This window comes from Pseudonaja textilis, chromosome 7, assembly GCF_049901715.1.
Source record: "Pseudonaja textilis isolate UNSWEBS1 chromosome 7, rPseTex1.2, whole genome shotgun sequence".
NCBI classification, from domain to species: Eukaryota; Metazoa; Chordata; class Lepidosauria; order Squamata; family Elapidae; genus Pseudonaja; species Pseudonaja textilis.
In genome coordinates this window covers 60337763-60359625 of record NC_141996.1, presented here as the reverse complement: position 1 = coordinate 60359625, position 21863 = coordinate 60337763, and the positions used below count along the sequence as shown (strand labels likewise).

Here is a 21863-nt window from a genome sequence, read left to right as displayed (position 1 = left end):
AGAGTAGGAACATCCAGGCATTATAGCAAAATTCCATGCAGAAAATCCAAACAAGGCTGGGGAGGATTGCACCCCTAAATTCTATACCTATACTCAAGGTTTTTTTTGCTTTGCGCAGGTCACCTTTAGGAAGTGAGGGGAGACAAATGTCAACTCGTAAAGCATTCCTGGCCTGCTCTCGAGTTGCAATAAGAAGAAGGGGGGAGATCTGATGGAGCAGTTCAGTTGCTATGACCAGAAGCACATTCTAGAGGCGTGTTTTCTACAGCCCACAAGAGTGCTCCATTGGAGAATGTAATTTATGACACACCCTAGGACCATGATGGCGAACCTATGGCACGCATGCCACAGGTGGCACACAGAGCCATTTATGCCGGCACGTGAGCTGCAGGCAAACTTACTCACTGTGCATGCATGCACCTCACAGCTGATTTTTGGCCAGTTTGAGGCTTTTTTTGGCCTCCAGAAAAACAGGAAGTAACAAAATGGGCATAGTTTTCGGCCTGAAAAGCCTGCAGAAGCCTTCCTGAAGCTTCTGGGAGGCTGAAAAAGACCTCAAACTGGCCGAAAATCAGCTGTGAGATGCAGTGCAGTGCATGGTGGCGGGGGGGTGGGGATTGCGCATGCATGAGTAGGAGCGGGGGGGCATGCATTGCCTTCTTCTCACACGAGTGCGAGAATGCAAGTGCGCGCACAATTTTTGGCACAGGAGCCCAAAAAGGTTAACCACCACTGCCCTAGGAGGAGGGGGAAACAGGGTCATAAGTGGGCAGTAAATTATGTAGGGCAGAGCCAACTGCACTTAGGAAAAGTGCCAACATCTTGCTCCTAATAAATAATTGAATTTATTTTGAAATTTGGCTTGAGGCTCATGAATTAATTAGGGCAGGGGTCCCCAACCACCGGGCCGCAGACTGGTACCGGTCCGTGAAACATTTCCTACCGGGCCGCTGGTTTGCTGGGTGCCGCCATCTTGTTTGATGAGAAAGTGCTTCCGGGTGAGCTTTTCTGATTGGAAAGCAGCGTTTGGGTCCTCACGCCTTAGTTTCATCGAAGGGGGGGTGGCTTCGAATGAAAACTAAGGCGCGAGGATTCTTCCAGCACCCAAGGCAAGGAAAGCCGAGCAACCGTCCTGAAGCCATCCCGAAGTCGTCCCGAAGCCGTCCCGAAGCGAAGCCCATCAACAAAGGTACAAAAGAGGAGTTGAAGGTGGTGGGGAGAAGCGGGGGACGGCTGGCTGGCCGGTCGCTCGGCTCACCTTGTCTTGTCATGCGTGCTGATGCCGGTGCCGGGCCGCGGATCAAAAAAGGTTGGGGGACACTGAATTAGGGCATCCATCAGAACTCTGACACATGAGTTTAACACTCCTGATATAGACCCTCTTTAAACTGATTAACTATGAATAACTACGTCCTGATCCAACAACTGAAAATTAGTCATATACTGCATATTCAACTTGCAAATGTCACATCTTCTTGTTGACTATTACCCATTTGGCAGAAATATCTAAGACAGCTTTTAGCCTTGCTATGAAGTTAGCATGCATATCTAGATGGTTCTGTTGCAGAAAAGTATCATACTGCAGAGCTTCTCATAAAAAAGAAACTATCATAAATCCTACATGGGACCTATCAATAGAATTGTAATGTGAGATTACTTCCTTTGCTTCTGCCCTTGCCTGATCTAATCGTCAGAGGCTGCCAGAATTTTACCTTACAAATTTCTGTAACAGCTGTATTCAATGCAAAAAAAGTTTTAGATGCATAATTAGCTTACAGTCAATCACAAAATTGATTTGTTATAGAATGAGCTCCCCCCAATTTAAATCTTAAAAGTTAAAATGGGATGTAATTCCAATAGTCTTAATAAGCAATTAATGACTGCTATACAGCATATCAAACAATACCTTCAGTATTCTTGGTTCAGCTTTTTCATACTAAGATACAATTGATTTGACACTCTAAGGAAGCACTGTCAAACTCCTGGCCTGCGGGCCGGATGTGTCACACACTGGCCACCCCCATGCCTGGTTTAGCGAAGGGTGAAAAAGGTCCTGATACAGCATGTGAAGCTGCCGTGATGATGTGAATTTTACACCCCTGCTCTAAGGTAATGAGATGGCAGCAATGATCCAAGATAGTGTTGACTATACTTCAAGTCTCTCATTACATTAAAGTTAATAAATTAAAATCTCCAATGATTGTTATGCATGGAAAATTCTTAATGCATAATTGTGGATTGGCAAACTATAAATTCTCAAATTCTCATATTATGCCTAAATTATTCTTTAAGTTGTATTTACATTCAAAATAGAGAATAATTAACCTCCTGTATCTACTTTCTAATTTCTATCAGCCTCAATCCTTGCATACTATTATTTCATCTATTGTAATTGGGAGAAAGAGAAGTTTCTCTTCTCCAACCTGCTAATTTTTCTCTTTTTGAAACAGTAAATGCAAAACAGAGGGGAAAATGTGTTTAGCTATTCTCCTTTCTGCATAAACTACTGTCAAAGAAACTGCTGAAAAAGTGGTAGAGGCAATGATAGTTGGAGAGAGTTTCATTTGTATGGAATTACTTTGGCAATCCTGAGTTATCTTCCAGTTTTCCAGGACAATAGCAGTTTTTCAAGCCCTATTACATATTGAATGGGATATGCAAGTTGTACACAAAACCACATTTCTTGACTATACCACAAGAAGGAACTTATTGGTTATAATAGCAATTGTAATTTACTTGATCATTTGATTGTTTGTGCTAAGTTTTCTTAATCTACTATTCCATTTATTTTAGCTTGGATCATAGCTAGAGAATTTTTTTTTTTCATTTTCCTCAACCCAATTTTAATGTAATTGCTCATTGATACCTGGAGATGATTCATCAGGTGGAGCTTCAGGAATTCCATAAATTGGGTAGATCCAACGAAGTCCTTTAAGTTCTTCATCCTTTATTATTACAGTTTGGCTAAGAAATATAAGCAAATATTAATATTATCACTTTAAAAAAATCTAGTACAATAATTACTTTGTGGCCTTATCTATCTATTTAACACTTGTTTGAAATTTCTTGTATCTCTTGCATATAAAAGCAAAATATCACTCATGCATCATCACAAAATCTCCAGACCTGTAAAGCCTACAAACTTGAAATTTGGCACGTAGGTTCCTCTTGGCTTTTAGGTGCTCACTAAGAAAGGATTTCAAAATGGCCTTTGGAGCATTAGCATTTTGTATATTATTATTAATATGCTCTGATGTTAAGGAGTTCTACTCCCCCTCCCCACCTGAAAAGAAATCTGTTCCAAATGCAAAACACAAGCAGAGGAGAGGAGTTTCAGTTTTACAGCAGAACATCTAAGCCACGCCCAGACTCCTTGCTGTCTCCTTCTTGCTCTCACAGCAAATATTGTTTCAGTTTCAGTTTCCAAACAGCCCTCAACTCTCACACACTGACAGGACACTAGCCAGATGAATATCGATGGATGCTGGTAGGAAGAAGCACATTTTTCCCCTTATTTTCCTTCCCAAAAAATGAGCCCAATCACATAGTTTTGTAGCAAAGCACGGGTTATTTATAACAGAGATATTGACTCCCGCAATTAATAATTAGATCAGGCATGCTTTAATTTGCTTAAAATAGCAAAGATGGCAATTTGGCTAAAAAGTATCCATACTCTCTTGGGTAACTGGCAAATCTTATGAAAGAGTTGTCTGATCATATAACCAAAAATGATTTTGATATACTTATACAGTCTAATAATTTTAGGCAGTACAGAATTATCTTTTAAGTTTTATATAATGAAATTCTTAACATGTCCTATACTTGTTCAAATTTAATGTGTGAAATATTCTATATTAGTTATTAAATAATTATTATTTAATTGTTCTGTCTCACCTGTGACCACAAGGTGAGAGTCCAAATGTCCAAAGGAAAAAACACGAACAGACAATATCAGGAACAATAGAGTTAACTTTCCTCTGGCTGAAGTCGTCGTTGGCAGCTTTCCCAGAAGCTGTCTGCAAATCCAGATAACGAGCAGCACTATAAATCAGAGCCAAACGGCAAACAGAAAACTTTTTCCAAACTGCGAACGTAAATAACAAAGGTTGACCGAAACGGGGATTCCAAGCTAACACGCCTCCTTATATTCCTTCAAGGGGCGTGTCAGTCTCTCTACTCAGTCCCTGATTTGATGTTTCCTTTCAATTTGTGCTTGACGTCTCAGCCTCCGTCTAGTCCTTACATCAACCCAACATTCATCGGCTTGATCATCACCCAAGGACTCCGGCACATTCTGTCGATCATCTGCTGACACCTGAGGCATAATTGATGAGGAAGGTTCTGGAGAGGATGGTGATTCCGACACTTCCTCATCCTCCTGGCTCACGTCTGCATCTCCCATTAAAGCAGGCTCAAATCCCAATGCCAAACCCTCCTCATCACTCGAAACTGTGTCTTCTGACACATCAGACTCAAAGCACACAGCAGGCTCAAACCTCCCAGTCACAACACTATCCCTCACCACAGGGCCCTTCCCCCAAGTCTGATGATCCGGATGTGGTTTCGATGGAAATTGTGCATGATATAGCCAAGGTCCAGGGCATGCACCTTGGACGCATCCTCCCAGGAGCGAATCTCTGTTTCATTCTCCAGCCTCCTGACGAAGTACTGAAATCGTCCTTTCAGCCATCATGAATCGTGAATGCCAACCACCGTGGCATCAACAACAGGATCATCGCTGGGTGCAGATGAGAACCCGTATCATCGGGAGAACGGAGAGTACATGATGGAGTGTCAGGTACCAAAAGGGAATGGTGGAAGACAGGATGAATGCACATGGAGCGCGGTAGGGTGAGCCGATAAGCAACAGGATTGATGACCACCTCGATAGGGAAGGGACCAATGAAATGATGGTCCAACTTCTTAATTGGACGATCAACCCGTAGATGCTTTGTGGATAACCACACTCTGTCACCCACAGCCAGTGGAGGTTTCGCTTGACACGAACAATCCACAAACCTTTTGTAGTCCGCCTTAGCCCATTCCAATTGTTGTGAGACCAATTGGTGCACCGAATGCAGTTCTGATAAAAATTCTCGCACCTCTGGAACTGGGGAATCCAAGATCGACAAGGGGAAAAACCTCGGATGGTAACCCACATTTGCATAAAAAGGCGTCATGTGGGTGGAGGTGTATTGAGAATTGTTAAAAGCAAACTCCGCCAAAGGAAGATAGGTCACCCAGTTGTTTTGTCATTGATTAACAAAACATCTGAGGTATTGGGCGAGGATGCCAATTACTTTCCTGATGGTGCGCTGACGCTAAACATACTTGCACCCATAATGCATTCATTAGGCTCTTCCAGAATTGAGCGGTGAACTGGACACCGTGATCTGAAAAAAACTGTCCGGTAAGCCATACAAACGGAATACATGTTGCAGAAAAAGCTGGGCAGTAACACGAGCCGATGGTAACCTTCTACATGGGATGAAATGGGCCATCTTGATGAGCATGTCAACCACCACAAGTACTGTCGTATAACCCGACCAAGAGGGCAAGTGTGTTAAAAAGTCCATGGAAATTGCCCCCCAAGTTTGGGTCGGAGTCGGTAGTGGTTGAAGAAGGCCAGGAGGCACACCCGATGCAGCTTTTGCTTGCCGACATGGTACACAAGAGGCAACATAAGCAAAGACATCATGCCGGACTCGAGGCCACCAAAAAGTCCTTGTGACCAGATGAAGAACCCAAAATGACCCGCAGCTGGGTTGTCATGACATTGGGTCATGATGAGGGCTCTAAGTGTCCTGGTAGGCACGTACAATCGACCCTGATGTCATAGTAAACCCTCCTCCAGAGTCCATGGGGAGTCAGGTCCAATTTCCCCCATTCGCTGCTGCGACCAATTGTCTAAGCACTGCGCCTCTCATACCCGAGCCCTCAAATCCACCGGTTCCTGGATAACAGCCAAAGATTCCGGTGGCAGCACCATATGTGGAGGAAGAGGTTCCTCAGGACACAGATATTCCGGTTTGCGGGACAGGGCATCTGCCTTTTTATTTTGACCACTAGGGATGTACGTGACCGAAAAATTGAACCTAGCAAAGAACAACGACCATCGGATCTGTCGTTGGTTCAATTTCCAAACAGTGGTGAAGTGCTCCAGATTACGATGATCTGTCTGAACTACCACCTTGTGCCGAGCGCCCTCCAAGTGATGTCGCCAGATCTCAAACGCAGCCTTAATGGCCAGCAACTCTTTCTCCCAAATTGTATAATTACGCTCAGAAGTAGTAAGTTTCCGTGAATAATATGTGCATGGAAAAAGAGGTGCACCATCCGCTGGGGCTTGTAACAACACCACCCCAATGGACACGTTGGATGCATCCATCTCCACTACAAATGGACAATGGGGGTTGGGATGCCTCAAGATCAGTTCCGCAACGAAGGCTTTCTTGATGGCCTCAAAGGCCTGTTGCTGTAGGGCCCCCCACTGGAATGGAACCTTCTTGCAAAGGAGCTGGCTGATGGGATCCGTCAGTTTGGCAAAACCCGGGATGAAGGACCGTACAACCGTAGCCAAGCCATTCTGAGAACCAAGGGGAGATGGAGATCCGAGGTGATATAAAAATTAATCGCCTCATGGTCCCCAATGACCAGGCGTAACGGCTGAGTAGCAAAACGAATAGGCCCAGACCGCAGTTCCCACCCATCAATGGTTTCCACCTTAATGGGAGGCTCCACCGCAACTAAAGGAATTTCATAATGTGTTGCAAAAGCCTGGTCCATGAAATTGGTAGTAGCCCCCAAGTCCACCAATGCAACCGCAGGAATCCCCTCCGACTGGGACTGCAAGAAAACCTGCGTGTCCAAAAGCAAATGTTGGGGAGGATCAGAGTTCACCTCCGCTACTTCAGGCGGTTGTGTGATATGTGCCCGACCTAGGGTTTACCCGAGGTCGGGCTTGCCCTGTTTCCTGACGGTACAGGATTAGATTCAACCACTGGCTTTCGTGTCCCCCCTCGTTTACCAGGACAGGAACTGGCAAAATGTCCTGACCCCCCACAATACAGACACAAGCCTCCCTGAAATCTCCGTGTGCGTTCTTGTGCCGTCAACCGAGGGCGGAGCGCACCCAATTCCATCGGTTCCTCAGTCCTGGTCACGGCACTATGGGATACCAGGGGCACTGGTTGTACAGGAGGTTGCGGCCGTGAGTGGGAGGGCGGCTCTGGAACTGGGTGTCTAGTCTTGTGCTGTTGAAGCCAGGCATCAATGTGCAAACATTGCACCACCAGCGCATCCAGGGTTAGAGCCGGCTCCACATGCACCAACTCATCTTGAATTTCTTCTGCCAAACCCTCCTGAAAAGCGTCCATGTGGGCTGCCTCATTCTAAGCAGAGTCCATGAAGAGCAGATGAAACTCTGCAAAAAACTCTTGCAAAGGGCGTTTCCCTTGACGAATGTCCTTTAAATGTCTGGCTACGGTTTGAGTTTTTATGGGGTCCTCATACATAGAACGTAAATGGTGCCAAAAGCCCTGATAGTCATTCAATAAAGGACTATTTTGCACCAACAAAGGAGTGGCCCATCTTGCAGCCAAACCCGACAAGAGACTGATAACAAACCCCACCCGAGCCCAGTCATCAGGGAAATCTTCTGGACATAAGGACACTGCCCCATAAAAGCTGGGAACATTTCAGTCTGTTCAGAGAATTTATCCGGCACAGCTACCAGGCATTTTCTACGGGGAGGGGCAGAAGGAGTAACAGGAGCTTGCATCAGCGTAAGATGGTTAACCAGCTGCGTGACTTGTTTCTGCAATACCTGGTTATCCTGCAGAAGTTGGTTAATCTGCAGCTGCTGCTGCTCTATCTGTGTTTTGTCCATCTTGGTTAGAAGATGGGATGAGGGTTCAGGTCAAAAAATGTTCTGTCTCACCTGTGACCACAAGGTGAGAGTCCAAATGTCCAAAGGAAAAAACACGAACAGACAATATCAGGAACAATAGTATTAACTTTCCTCTGGCTGAAGTCGTCGTTGGCAGCTTTCCCAGAAGCTGTCTGCAAATCCAGATAACGAGCAGCACTATATATCAGAGCCGAACAGCAAACAGAAAACTTTTTCCAAACTGCGAACGTAAATAACAAAGTTTGACCAAAATGGGGATTCCAAGCTAACACTATATTCCTTGAAGGGGCGTGTCAGTCTCTCTACTCAGTCCCTGATTTGATGTTTCCTTTCAATTTGTGCTTGACGTCTCAGCCTCCGTCTAGTCCTTACATCAACCCAATATTCATCGGCTTGATCATCACCCAAGGACTCCGGCACGTTCTGTCGATCATCTGCTGACACCTGAGGCATAATTGATGAGGAAGGTTCTGGAGAGGATGGTGATTCCGACACTTCCTCATCCTCCTGGCTCACGTCTGCATCTCCCATTAAAGCAGGCTCAAATCCCAATGCCAAACCCTCCTCATCACTCGAACCTGTGTCTTCTGACACATCAGACTCAAAGCACACAGCAGGCTCAAACCTCCCAGTCACAACACTTAATTATATAAATTATTAAATAAATTTATCAACTAAATTCACATAATGATTTCAAATTTAAACCAACATTACTTATGGATATCTAATGATTAAAATACTTACCTGTTTACTGCTTCCCTTAATTCAAATGTGTCATCATAAATCCAGTTTTCTTCATCTATTTTCTTAACTTCAATAACAAGAAAAGTTTCATAGAATTTCATAGAAAGAGGGGCAAATAATATAGGAATATCAAGCTTGCTTTTTTGAGGTAAAATTATTCCTGAAAAGCAGAAAATTAAACAGCATTAATAATTGGTTTGTCTACTAATTTACTCTTAATTATATATTTTAACAATATGCAGCATAAAAGGAAACACAATTGTTTATAAAGAACCCCTTTTCCACTAAAAGAAATCCACTATCACAGTGATGGCAAACCTTTACAGCACTGAATGCCCAAACGAGAATATGCATGCATGTATGTGCATGTGTGTGCCTGGTGCGTACATGCCTGTTTTTTTAGCGTTTTAGGGACCATTTTTGGGTGGTTTTACTGGCCATTTTTGGTGGTTTTTAAGGCCATGTCAGACCATTTTGTGTGCACCGGAAACCAGAAGAGCAGCTAGTGATGGCACGCATGCCCTCTGAGAGGACTCTATGTGCCACCTCTGGCACGCGTGCCATAGGTTCGCCATCACAGGTCTAGATAGAGGGATGATTTGTTATTCTAGGAACTAATAATCCAATATTGAGGCATTGATAATTTGTGGTGATATTTTGTGTTCTGTCTCACTTTTCTTCTTTCCCAAAAGATGAAAGCATACAAACTCACATAAACACAGGCAGGCAAGCTGGCTCGGACTTCACAGAGTTAATTCTTTGGAACTGATAATATCCTTGGCATTCCAGCACACTCTGCCTGCCAAGTCCGAACTGATAACAAATAAAAATCTACTCACAGAAAATTACAAGGCAGTCCACAAAAATCATTCACGAAGAAAATCTGAAGTAAGATTAAACTTTGTCCCGTACAAAGTTCCAGCTGAAAACACACCCACTTTTATCCCCTGTGGGGTGTGGCTCAATGACTCAGCTCACTCTCTGACCTTCCCAACACCCCATGTTGCTGCTCATGTTTCTCCCTACGATGCTGCTTAAGATCAAGCCAACAATCTTCCTCTTTACTCCCTGTCAGGGGCTGCTCCTATATGCCTTCCTCCTGATTAATCTCAGGCTGTTCCTCTCAGTTGTCTGATGAAACCTGAGGCATTATCAGGGAGGAAGGCATTGCCAGAGAGGAAGGTCCTGGGGAGGAAGGCATTCCCAGTTCCTCCTCCTCATCTTCCAGGTCTTCTTCCTCTGACAGCATAGGCTCAGGAATTGTGGCCACAACACTATCCCCCACCCAGGGCCCTTCCCCCGAGTCTGATGGTCAGGATGTGGTATAAGGTCCGGGGCATGGATCATGGAAGCATCCACCCAGGAGAGGGCCTCCAGCCCATCCCCCTGCCTCTCGATCAAATACTGGAACCTCCCTTTTAGCCAGCGGGAATTCCTAATGCTGACCACCTTGCCTTCTACTGCGCCATCTTCCCCGGGCACAGGTGATGGATCAACAGCTGTGGGACATCAGAGATAACATGAAGGGGCATCAGGGACCAAAAGGTAATGGTGGAAGACTGGATGAATTCACATGGAGCGCGGTAGAGTCAGTCGATAGGCTACGGGGTTGATGACCGCCTTGATGGGAAATGGGCCGATGAACCAATGGTCCAGCTTCTTTATCGGGTGGACGACCTGAAGATGTTTTGTGGATAATCACACATGGTCTCCTACAGCCAGGCATTGCCTGTCGAGAGCGATCTGCAAACCGCTTGTAATCTTCCTTGGCCTGTATCAATTGCTGCTGAACTAACTGATGAACTGAGTGAAGTTCCAAAAGGAATTCCTGGGTCTTAGAAACATGGGAATCTAATAGTGTCAAAGGGAAAAACCGACATTAACATAAAATGGTGTCATTTGGGTGGAGGTGTGCTGGGAGTTGTTGAATGCAAACTCCACCAGAGGGAGATAATCAGTCCAGTTGTTCTGCCATTGGTTTACAAAACAACGCAAGTATTGCTCGAGAATGCCAATGACCTTCTCCGTCCCCCCATCAGTCTCTGGATGGTGCGCTGATGACAAGCACACATGCACCTGTAATGCAGTCATCAGACTTTTCCAAAATTGGGCTGTAAATTGTACACCGCGGTCAGAAACTACCCTGTCTGGCAGACCATGGAGACGAAAAACATGCTGCAAGAACAAATGGGCAGTTGTACGGGCCGTTGGCAATTTACAACACAGAATGAAGTGGGCCATTTTTGTCAACATGTTGACCACCACCAGCACAGTTGTAAATCCAGAGGATGGCGGTAAATGAGTCAAGAAGTCCATGGAAATTGCTCCCCATGGTCTTTCTGGAGTCGGCAGAGGTTGTAGGAGACCAGGAGGCACACCCGTCGTGGTTTTTGCTTGCCTGCATGGTACACAGGACGTGACATAGGCGTGGACATCATGCCGTACTCAAGGCCACCAAAAAGTCCGCGTTACAAGATGGAGAATCTTAAAAAAACCAAAATGGCCGGCTGCAGGGTTGTCATGACACTGAGTCATAATAAGGGCTCGAAGTGGCCCCGTGGGTACATGCAACTGGTCCCGATGCTTGAGTAAACCCTCCTCCAAAGTCCATGGGGATTCGGGTCCAATCTCCCCCATCCTCTGCTGCGACCAAGCGTCTAGGCACTGTGCCTCTCGCACCTGAGTCCGCAAATCCACTGGTTCTTGGACTGCGGCCAAGGATTCTGCTGGCAGCACCGTTCGTGGAGGAAGGGGGTCCTCAGGGCAAAGGTACTTGGGTTTGTGGGACAGGGCATCCACCCTCCGATTGTGACCACTGGGGATATAGGTCACAGAAAAGTTGAACTGGGCAAAAAACAACGACCACCGGATCTGCCACTGGTTCAACTTTCTTGCTGTTGAGAAATGTTCTAAATTCTGATGGTCCGTCCGGACCTCCACCTTGTGTCAGGCCCTCTCGAGATGATGTCGCCAAGCCTCAAACGCAGCCTTGATAGCCAGCAACTCTTTTTCCCAGATGGTGTAATTGCGTTTGGAAGGACTGAGTTTCTGGGAATAATAAGCGCAGGGAAAAAGAGTGGCGCTATCCACTGGGGCTTGCAACAACACCGCCCCAATAGCCACATTGGACGCATCCGTCTCCACCACAAAAGGATGATGTGGATCAGGGTGCCTCAGGATGGGTTCTGTGACGAAAGCATTCTTGAGGGCCTCAAAAGCCTGTTGCTGCAGGGGGCCCCACTGGAACAGAACCTTCTTTTGAAGGAGCTGGGTTATTGGACCCGTCAGCTTGGCAAAACCTGGGATGAAGGTCCGGTAATAGTTAGCAAATCCCAATAGGCATTGAACGTCCTTCACGCCACGAGGGGGTTCCCAACTACATAAGGCCTCCACCTTACGCGGGTCCATGGTGATGTCTTTGGGAGAGATGATGTGCCCAAGGAACTCAATGGAAGTCTGGAAGAAGAAGCATTTCTCCAGCTTCCCATAAAGTTGGTGCTCCCAAAGGCGTTGCAAGACCAGATGAACATGTTGAAGGTGGCTGTCCCTGGACCTGGAATAGATCAGAATATCGTTCAGGTACACCACCACAAACCGATCAAACATATCCCGAAACATGTCATTCATCAGGTGCTGGAAGACTGTGGGGCGTTGGTCAACCCAAACGGTATCACAGTGTACTCAAAATGGCTGTATCGGGTGCCAAATGCCGTCTTCCATTCGTCCCACTCTTGCATCCACACCAGGTTGTAGGCCCCTCAAAGATTGAGCTTGGTGAAAATAGCGGCCTCCCACAATCTCTCCAACAACTCTGGAATGAGCGGCTATTCTACACCGTGATGGCGTTTAGTCGATGGTAATCAGAGCACAAATGTAAGTCTCCCGTCTTCTTGACAAAGAGGACTGGGGCTGAGATGAACCCTCGGGCCAAGTTTTTGTCTAAAAAGTCCCGTAGTGCGGCCAGCTCGGGCTCGGACATGGAGTACAATCATCCCTTTGGCAGTGGTACATTGGGCAGAAGGTCCACTGGGCAATCATAGGGCCGATGCGGGGGTAACCGGTCCGCCTCCTTCTCACTGAACACATCCGTAAGTCCGTCAGTTCAGGAGGTATGGAGACAGCAGAGGTGGTGATGTCCTGGCCAGCACAGGTGTGGTCCACGCATTGCAGACTCGGAATAGAAACGGTGTTCCGCGACCATGCCACCTGAAGATCATGAATCCTAAGCCAAGCCATGCCGAGGACTAAGGAAAACTGGAGGTCCGTGGTGATATAAAAGTGGATCGCCTCCTCATGTTCTCCAATGACTAGGCGCAAAGGCTGGGTGGAGAATTTAATGGGTCCTGCAATAAGTTCCCGCCCATCAATAGTCTCAACCCTCATCGGAGGTTCCACTGAAACCAAGGGGACATCAAAATGGGCTGCAAAGGCCTGGTCCATAAAGTTAGTCATGGCCCCTGAGTCCACCAGGGGCTGGAATCCCTTCCGACTGGTTAGCCAAGAAAACCCGAATGTCCAAAATCAGATGCTGAGGGGGCCCAGAGTCAACCTCCGCTAATTCAGGTGGATGTTTGATACGTGCCTGGACTAGGGTTTCCCCCCAGGTCGGGCCTGCCCCATTTTCCGACTTATCATGCCGAGAGTCAGGCACAGGCTTGAGTGCCCCACTTCGCTTTAGAGGACAAGAAATAGCGAAATGTTCCCCCCCCCACAAGCACAAACCCCCTTGGCATCTCCGTGTTCGCTCCTGGGCCGTCAGGTGAGGTCTGACTGCTCCTAACTCCATTGGCTCCTCGGCCATTGCCATTACACGTTGGGTGACCCAGGGTGCTGTTAGCACAGGGCGCTGCGGTACAAAGCAGATGGCTGCTCCTGGATGGTGCGACGGTTCTTTCACCATTGGAGACGTGCGTCGATGCACAAGCATTGCACCACCAGAGCGTCGGGCCGGTTCCACTCAAACTAACTCATCCTGCAGCTCATCTGACAGGCCATCCTGGAAGGCGTCCATTAACACTGTGTCATTCCAGTTGGAGTCCAGGCACAAAAGCTGAAATTCAGAAATAAACTCTTGCAGGGGGCACCTCCCTTGACAAAGGTCCTTAAGACGCCTGGCTGCCATTTGCACTCATATGGGGTCTTCATACATGTGACGCATGTGTTGCCAAAAACCCTGGTAATTAGTTAATAACAGGCTGTTCTTGAGTAACAAAGGCGTGGCCCATCTGGCGGCTGAGCCAGAAAGGAGGCTTATGACAAACCCCACCTGAGCCCGGTCATCTGGGAAATCCTCTGGCCTCATAGCCATAAATAACTGGCACTGTCCCATGAAAACCGGGAACATCTCAGGCTGCCCAGAAACCTTATCTGGCACAGCCACCAGGCATTTCCAGTGGGGAGGGGGAGGAGGAGCTGCATGAGCCTGCAGCAAAGCAATTTGGGCTGTTAATTGAGTCACTTGCTGTTGTAGAGTTTGATTTTCATTTTGCAGCTGTTGTTGAAGCTGCTGCTGGTGGTCCATCTTTGATTTTCATTTTGCAGCTGTTGTTGAAGCTGCTGCTGGTAGTCCATCTTAGATAAAAGATGGTTTAAGTCAGGTACAGGACAAAAATGTTCTGTCTCACTTTTCTTCTTTCCCAAAAGATGAAAGAATACAAACTCACACAAACACAGGCAGGCAAGCTGGCTCGGACTTCACAGAGTTAATTCTTTGGAACTGATAATATCCTTGGCATTCCAACACGTTCTGCCTGCCAAGTCCGAACTGATAACAAATAAAAATCTACTCACAGAAAATTACAAGGCAGTCCACAAAAATCATTCACGAAGAAAATCTGAAGTAAGATTAAACTTTGTCCCGTACAAAGTTCCAGCTGAAAACACACCCACTTTTATCCCCTGTGGGGTGTGGCTCAATGACTCAGCTCACTCTCTGACCCTCCCACGCCTCCTATGTTGCTGCTCACGTTTCTCCCTATGATGCTGCTTGTGTTTTTTTCTGACAAAGTCACTTAGCTCTTATTAGCATTTTTCAACATTATTAAAAAAAAGGGAAGAGAGACAACACTTCAGATATATTTCAAAAAATGGCTATTTCTTATTATTTAAAGAATGCAAGTTGTGTTTTGGAAATTACCAGAGGCATTAACAGAAAGTAATGATCAAAAAATTAAGGCATAAAATGCCAAAGCAAAATTTAAAAAGTACTATTTTTATGTAGAAATGGTAAATCATATTATAGAGGGCAATCAGAGTGTATGATCTTCAACAGTAGCACATCATCAATATTGTTTTATAACATTCACTGTTTGGAAATAAGTTTTGTGGTATTGAATATTTACACCCCACTGTTCTATGTTTACACTGCTAGCATAGATAAATTACTATTAAATCATTTAAAATGTTAAAAAGCGAAACAACAAAATCAGCTAAATAGAACGCAAACTAGCTTAAGCAATCTTTTGAAGCCACCCCCATCCCAGTCACATGACCACCACACCCACAAATTAGGCCACATCCACAAAACTGGTTGTTAAGAATTTGAATCCCACCCCTGCTTATTACTATATGATAAGCAATAGTCTTTCCCCTAGACTAGAGTTTGATATTAGTCTCTTTCATATGGGGGACATGGAAGCCTTTGAGCCTTCCACTTTATACTTTCACTCCAGAGACCGGGCATGGTGAAGAGAGGCTGGGCAAAGTGAGGCTCTTCTTGATATGAGTGATGTCGAGTTGGCCACGCCCAACCAGTCACATGATCACCCAGCCACACCTACTCAGCCAGTCATTAGGGCAGAGAACCAGTTGTTAAATTATTTGAATCCCACCACCGATTATAAGAATCAATCAGGACTACTGTGAATAGTGAGAAGAATTGATTAATTAAACTTAGTAATTTTGTGGGACGTTGGTCAGCTAGAAAAACTCACATATTTTTTATATGTGATCAGAGTGGATGATGGGCTAAAAAATGCTTGGCAAAGGCGAAGAGGAAAAAGAAACACCATATAAAGTGGATGAGATCAAAATTATTACTGGAATGTACTTGGAAGAGTTACAGAATCAATCGAGATTAGCCCAAGCAGTAACCAGAAAAAAAACTTACCATAAAAAACATACCATTCATTATGGTTCATTATGATGCTTTCGATACCAAAGCTGACACTAGGGACATTAATAAGCACTAACAGCAATAAGGTGTTTAAGCAGTTTATAAGATAACCACCATATGAAATGTTGAAGATTCACTCCATTTGATTTGAATAGGGTTAAAATAAATAAATATAAAAATACATAACTTTTTTTGTATTGCCTAACTTCAAATAACTTTGGGTTATTTCGGCGGGCAGGGGGAAAAAGAACTATACAACTATCAAAAAATGTGGCAGTAAATGGCTCTTCCGGTTTGCAAGGCTGCGGCGGCGGCAGGAATCTGTGATCGTGCGCGGTTCTGCTACGCCCGCCGCTGGAGTGCCCCTGATCCAGCCAGATTTGGGGGCTAATAGTTACCCCGTAGAGGTAACTGAAGACAGGGGAGATCCAGCAGGGGTCCGGGGGAATTGCAACCCCCCTCCTCAGCTGGCTTAACTCCCTTTTCTGAAAGCGGTGGAGTGGCGGACAGCAATGAAGAAGCTTTCATCCGGATAAGAATGTGCAGGAGGAAGCTGAGAAGTGAAAGCTTTGGCTGACCGGGATAATAAGTAACATTTAAATACCCAGGAATTTTAATTTCATTAAAGATACATCGTTCCCGAGGACTTCCGGTGGCAGGACAGGGACGTCCAGAGGTGGAGAAGCCCAGCTGGGGCTTTCGAACACCTCTTCTCGCATTTGGAGGGATCCCCAGTGGATACACGAAACCCGTAGAGCTTCGTGTCAGAATAGAGGACCCCCGGGTTGCTGTTTGGGGGTAGGCAACTCCCCAGCAACGAAGGAAGAGCCTCTGAGACCAGCGCGATTGAGCCAGCTGCCAGCTAATGGTGGCTCCAAAGTCCGGTCTGCCACTGAACTGACGAAGCAAAAGGTGACTGCCTGAAGGGTCTGAGCGGAAAAGGGCAGAAGGACTACAAAGCCGTGAGAGAGATCGGTCTGATTCTCCCTGTTTCATTGTGAGTAACAGTGGGGGAAGCTGGAGACAAGCGGCTAGAAAAGCAGTTTGAAAAGTGAAAGGGGGATAAATGCGGTTAGAGTGGCTCGACACTTAGAGTGAAAGTGTGGATTGGAGCGTTGCCGAGGAGAGAAAAAGGCGGTGGGAATTTAAGAAGCTCGGGAGTGGATTGCCATCTCGGATCAGCGCGTGAGAAGGCTAGAAGACTAGGAGAGGATTTTAGCTGCGAAGGAGGGCAGAGCGAGAGGTAGAGAGCCAGATAACGACGCACTGACTTTTATATGCAAGATCCTTTCCTTTTAGCATTATTGCCTACAAAACTGATTTTTAAAGTGATCGATCTGAGGCGGATGCCCAAAGTGACTGTGGATTGACAATTGCTGGCAGAAGGGAAGAAGAGGAGGGAAGAAGAAGAAGGAAGAGACAGACGGAAGCCTGGCCAAGACTGATCGCTGATTGCTGACAGCAATTAGTCAGCACTTCCTCCCCCTGCTTCCTTGGTGCGCCCAGGAGGAGAGACTATAAGACTAAAATGCCAGCCCCAACTCAGACTTGTTTTTCTATGGAACTAATCCTACAGATATGTGCTTTGTGATTCCCTAAAATTGAAAAGACCCCTTTCCTCCTGCATTCTTTCTCTCTCTCCCTTTCTCTTTGTTCTTTCCTTTTTTTCTATAATAGTTAAAAATACAAGTATAAAGGCAAACTGCTTGTTACAGTTATTGTGGTTTACAGATTAGACTCTCTTGGATATATAAAAATTTTAAGGACTGTTAATAGGGTTGTCTCAGATAAAATGGAATCTTAAATATTAATATACACTATAGGACAAAAGGATATATAGAGTGAGAAATTCTAGAGTTGGTTGTATGCTTTAAACAAGTATGATTTATTAGGGGTAAAATACAATTAACTCTGGTATTTGAATTTAATATAGAGAAAAATACATAATACATAATATTTGATTACATTCTATTGTATAGCATCTATTGTATAGTATTGTATAGTATCTGATAGCTCTCAATTGAATTGGAATTTAATTTGCCTGAATGACAGATTGGGCCGAAGAAAGAGATCTAAAATTATCTGGTGTGTAAGCTTAGCAAATAGATTTGTAATCACACTTAAAGGGCTATTACATCGAATGGTGATTTGGGATAATATTCTTAACATTGTCCAATTGCAAAAACAAATCTTATCAGAGATGACTTCCACAACAACCACGGCCCTGAAAACAGGAAGGAAGAACAACCAGACCTTGATGACAACTCTGGCAACTGCCTCCCCAACAACGCAGAAAACTATAGAAGAGACCTTGACAGGAGAAAAACAACCGACTGTTACTAATGCCAACCTACAAGCGACATTATTATCCCTGCAAGAATCAATGCAAGAATCAATGTCTAGAATGCAGGAGATTATGATTAGGAATCATAATGAGACCAGAGCAGATATTAGCGAACTGAAGGAAGAAATGGGTAAATTAAAAGAGGAGATGAGAGCAGATATACAGAGAGTTGAAGATAGGGTTGGGACAATGCAATTGGCCATGGAAAGAACTGAATTAAAAATAAAATAAATAGAGAAGAGGACGGAACAAGCGGAGAGGAACCTAGAAAGGACTGAGGAAGATTTCAAAAATGTTAATAGAGAAATGGAAGATTCCTTGGTCCAACTTGAGATGGACAGAGCAGCTGCATACTTAAGGTTCCAAAACGTGGAGGAATCCAAAAATGAAGAATTAGAACAATTAATGGCAGGTTTGTTGGCTGAACTAGTTGAAAAAGAGAAAGATGACTTACTCAAGGAATTTGATGAAATCTATAGGGTGAATACCAGTTATGCAAGGCGTCACAATTGCCCAAGGGAGATCCATATCCGCTTTTCAAGAAGATGCATGAGAGACCTAATACATAGAAAGGCCAGAGATGAGAGAATATTATATAAGGGCAAAGAGATCATAATTCTCAAGCAGATTCCAAGAAAAGTGAGGGCCATAAGGCAAGAATATAAATTTTTAGCCAATTACTTAAATAAAAATGAAATCTCATTTAAATGGCTAATCCCAGAAGGGATGCTAATATCGTGGAAGGGAAGAAAAATTAAAATAGACTCAATAGAACAAGCACAAAACTTCCTAGAACAGCTAACAAAACCACGGAGGATCAACTCACTAGGGAGAAAATCCAAAGGAATATGCAGGAAGATCGTAACCGCCACAGGAACAAAGAAGAAAGATCTGTCCAAATTCAAGGGAAAGACAACTTACAACGAGAAAGAGAAGAAACAACTCCATATCAACCACAAGAAGAGAGCCGTAGAGTTACGAGACAAAAAGCGAGGCAGACTTAAGTAAATGGACGAAGGAAGGAAAATTCTTTCCATTAATATAAACGGCCTAAATTCAAGAGCTAAAAGGAAAAGGATTCTAACCAAACTAATAAAACAAAATGTTGATATAATTTGCATACAAGAAACACACATTAGGAAAAGTGAGGAGAAATTCCTAGATTGTCCGAAACTGGGAAAATTATTTACAGCACCAGCAGATAAACACAAAAAGAAAGGTATTGCAATCTATGTGAGAGATGACTTAAAAGCGGAGTTAATCTGGGCGGACCCTGTAGGAAGAACTCTGGTGGTACAAATCTCGATTAATGGCATTACACTCTTACTGGTAGTAATCTATGCCCCAAATGATGATCAAGGTAAATTTTTTAAACATCTCCATCAAAAAATAACAGAATTTGAAAATGGTAATATTATTCTGATTGGCGATTTTAACTCTATTGCTGACTACCGGAAGGATCATAGTAATAGGAGTAAGAACAAAAAAGGAAATAGAGAATTCTCTAAGCCATGTAAGGATATGTTGAATGAAATGAATCTGGTAGATATCTGGAGAAAATTAAATCCCAAAAAAAGAACAGTTTACTTATTATTCTAACCCACACAAAATTTGGACAAGAATAGATATGGCTTGGATAAACGGTGAATTAATTAATGAAATCAAAGATAGTGAAATCTTACCAAATGACTGGGCTGACCACAACCCAATTCAAATAACCTGGAGGGGTAGAAGAAAACCAAAGAAAAGATGGACTTTTAACACTCATTTAATAAAAGAAGAAGAATATACTAATAAACTGAAAGAAGAACTGAACTTCTTCTTAAAGGAAAATAATAATGATCTAACTTCGAAACAAAATATATGGGACACATTAAAGGCATTTATAAGAGGAATAACAATCTCTTACAATGCTATGAGAAATAAAAGAAAGTATGCCCAACAAAGTAACCTACAACAAGAAATTAAGGATTTAGAAACCCAATTACAAAAGAACCCCCAAAACCAAAGAATACAGAACCAGTTAATAACAACTAAACACAAACTAAATTTACTGGAACAAGAAAAATTGGAGATTAGTCTGAAAATGACTAAACAAATCTACTTTGAGCATGCAAACAAGCCAGGGAGATGGTTAGCCCACAAACTTAAGAAAACGAAAGAAAAAAGATTGATACACCAATTAATGGACGAGGGGGGCAATATGCATGAGGAGATAGAGAAGAAAAAAGAGATCACTTTTAATTACTTTGGGAAATTATACAAAAAGAAGAAGTCTCTGAGGATAAAATAATGAAATACCTGGAGGAAGCGAATGATAAAGCAATTGGAGAGGAAGAGATAGAATTATTAAACCAAAATATAACATGGTCCGAACTGAAGTCAGCAATAGAGAAGCAAAGTAACAATAAAGCACCAGGACCGGACGGGATACCGGTAGAACTTTACAAAATTATCATAGAACAAATTGGACCACTGATGCTGGATGTATTTAATGAGGTACTCTTAGCAGCCAAGATGCCGGACTCGTGGAGGGGAGCCTTAATTTCGCTGATCCCGAAGGAGGACCTAGACCACAGACTTATTAATAATTATAGACCAATTTCGCTCCTGAATGCAGATTACAAATTATTCTCTTCTATAATAGCCAATAGATTAAAACAGGTTTTAAACACTTATATCCATGAAGATCAAAACGGATTTCTCCCATTTCGACAAATTAAGAATAATTTAAGAACAGTGATAGACATTTCAGAATACTATGAAGCCCACCCGGAAAAACAATTTGCATTTATGTTCTTGGATGCTGAAAAAGCATTCGACAATTTAAATTGGCATTTCTTAATTCAAAAAATATATAATATGAATCTTGGCACCAGATTTGAAAATGTCATCACTACAATTTACCACACTCAACAGGCAAACATTCTAATAAATGGGGAACAAACTGGCCCGATAAAAATAGAAAAAGGGGTAAGACAGGGTTGCCCTCTCTCCCCTCTGCTTTTCATATTTGCCCTAGAATCTCTTCTGACGTACATTAGGCAAAATTTGAGAATTAGAGGTTTGAGGATCAAATCAGAAGAATATAAAGTACAGGCTTTCGCTGATGATTTGGTTTTTTTTCTGGAGGAGCCCATAGAAAAAGGACACAACTTATTAGAAGAACTAGAACGATTTGGAGAAGTCGCGGGATTTAAAATAAACAGGGGGAAAACAAAATTAATGACTAAAAATTTAACAGGAGACCAGAATAAAGAGCTAGAGACAACAATGGGAATACAGGTGACAAAAAAAATTAAATACTTAGGAATTTGGCTAACTCCACAAAGCAAATCGTTAAAAGAAAACAATTATGACAAACTTCTCCAACAATCTAAGAAAGACTTAGATTTCTGGAGCAATTTACAACTTTCCTTATTGGGCAGGATTGCTTTGATTAAGATGAATATTCTGCCAAAATTTCTATATTTATTCCAGACAATTCCAATCAAACTAAATAATTTTTTTTTTTATGGAACTAAACAAGATAACATTGAATTTCATTTGGCAGGGGAAAAAAGCTAGGATTAACGTAAAAGCCCTACAAGATTTGAAAAGCAGAGGAGGGTTAGCCTTGCCAAACTGGGAAATATATCATACGGCAGCCACCCTACTATGGATAAAGGATTGGGTGAACCTAACTAACAAAAGAACACTAGTATTAGAAGGCCACGATATGCAGAAAGGATGGCATGCCTTTCTGTGGGAAT

The 21863-nt window shown here is 43.7% G+C and overlaps 1 protein-coding gene and 1 pseudogene across 1 annotated transcript in view; both read right to left on the bottom strand.

Moving 5' to 3' along the window:
- Positions 1-21863, bottom strand: part of CFAP47 (cilia and flagella associated protein 47) — a 410718-nt gene that overhangs the window by 145321 nt on the left and 243534 nt on the right. Inside the window, exons 35-36 of the mRNA XM_087937909.1 lie at positions 8654-8813; positions 2867-2964 (exon numbers count right to left, since the gene is read on the bottom strand). Of these exons, the coding sequence (XP_087794035.1) occupies positions 2867-2964; positions 8654-8813 (258 nt within the window). The remainder of the gene's footprint in view (positions 1-2866; positions 2965-8653; positions 8814-21863) is intronic.
- Positions 11139-12259, bottom strand: LOC148125362 (uncharacterized; annotated as a pseudogene).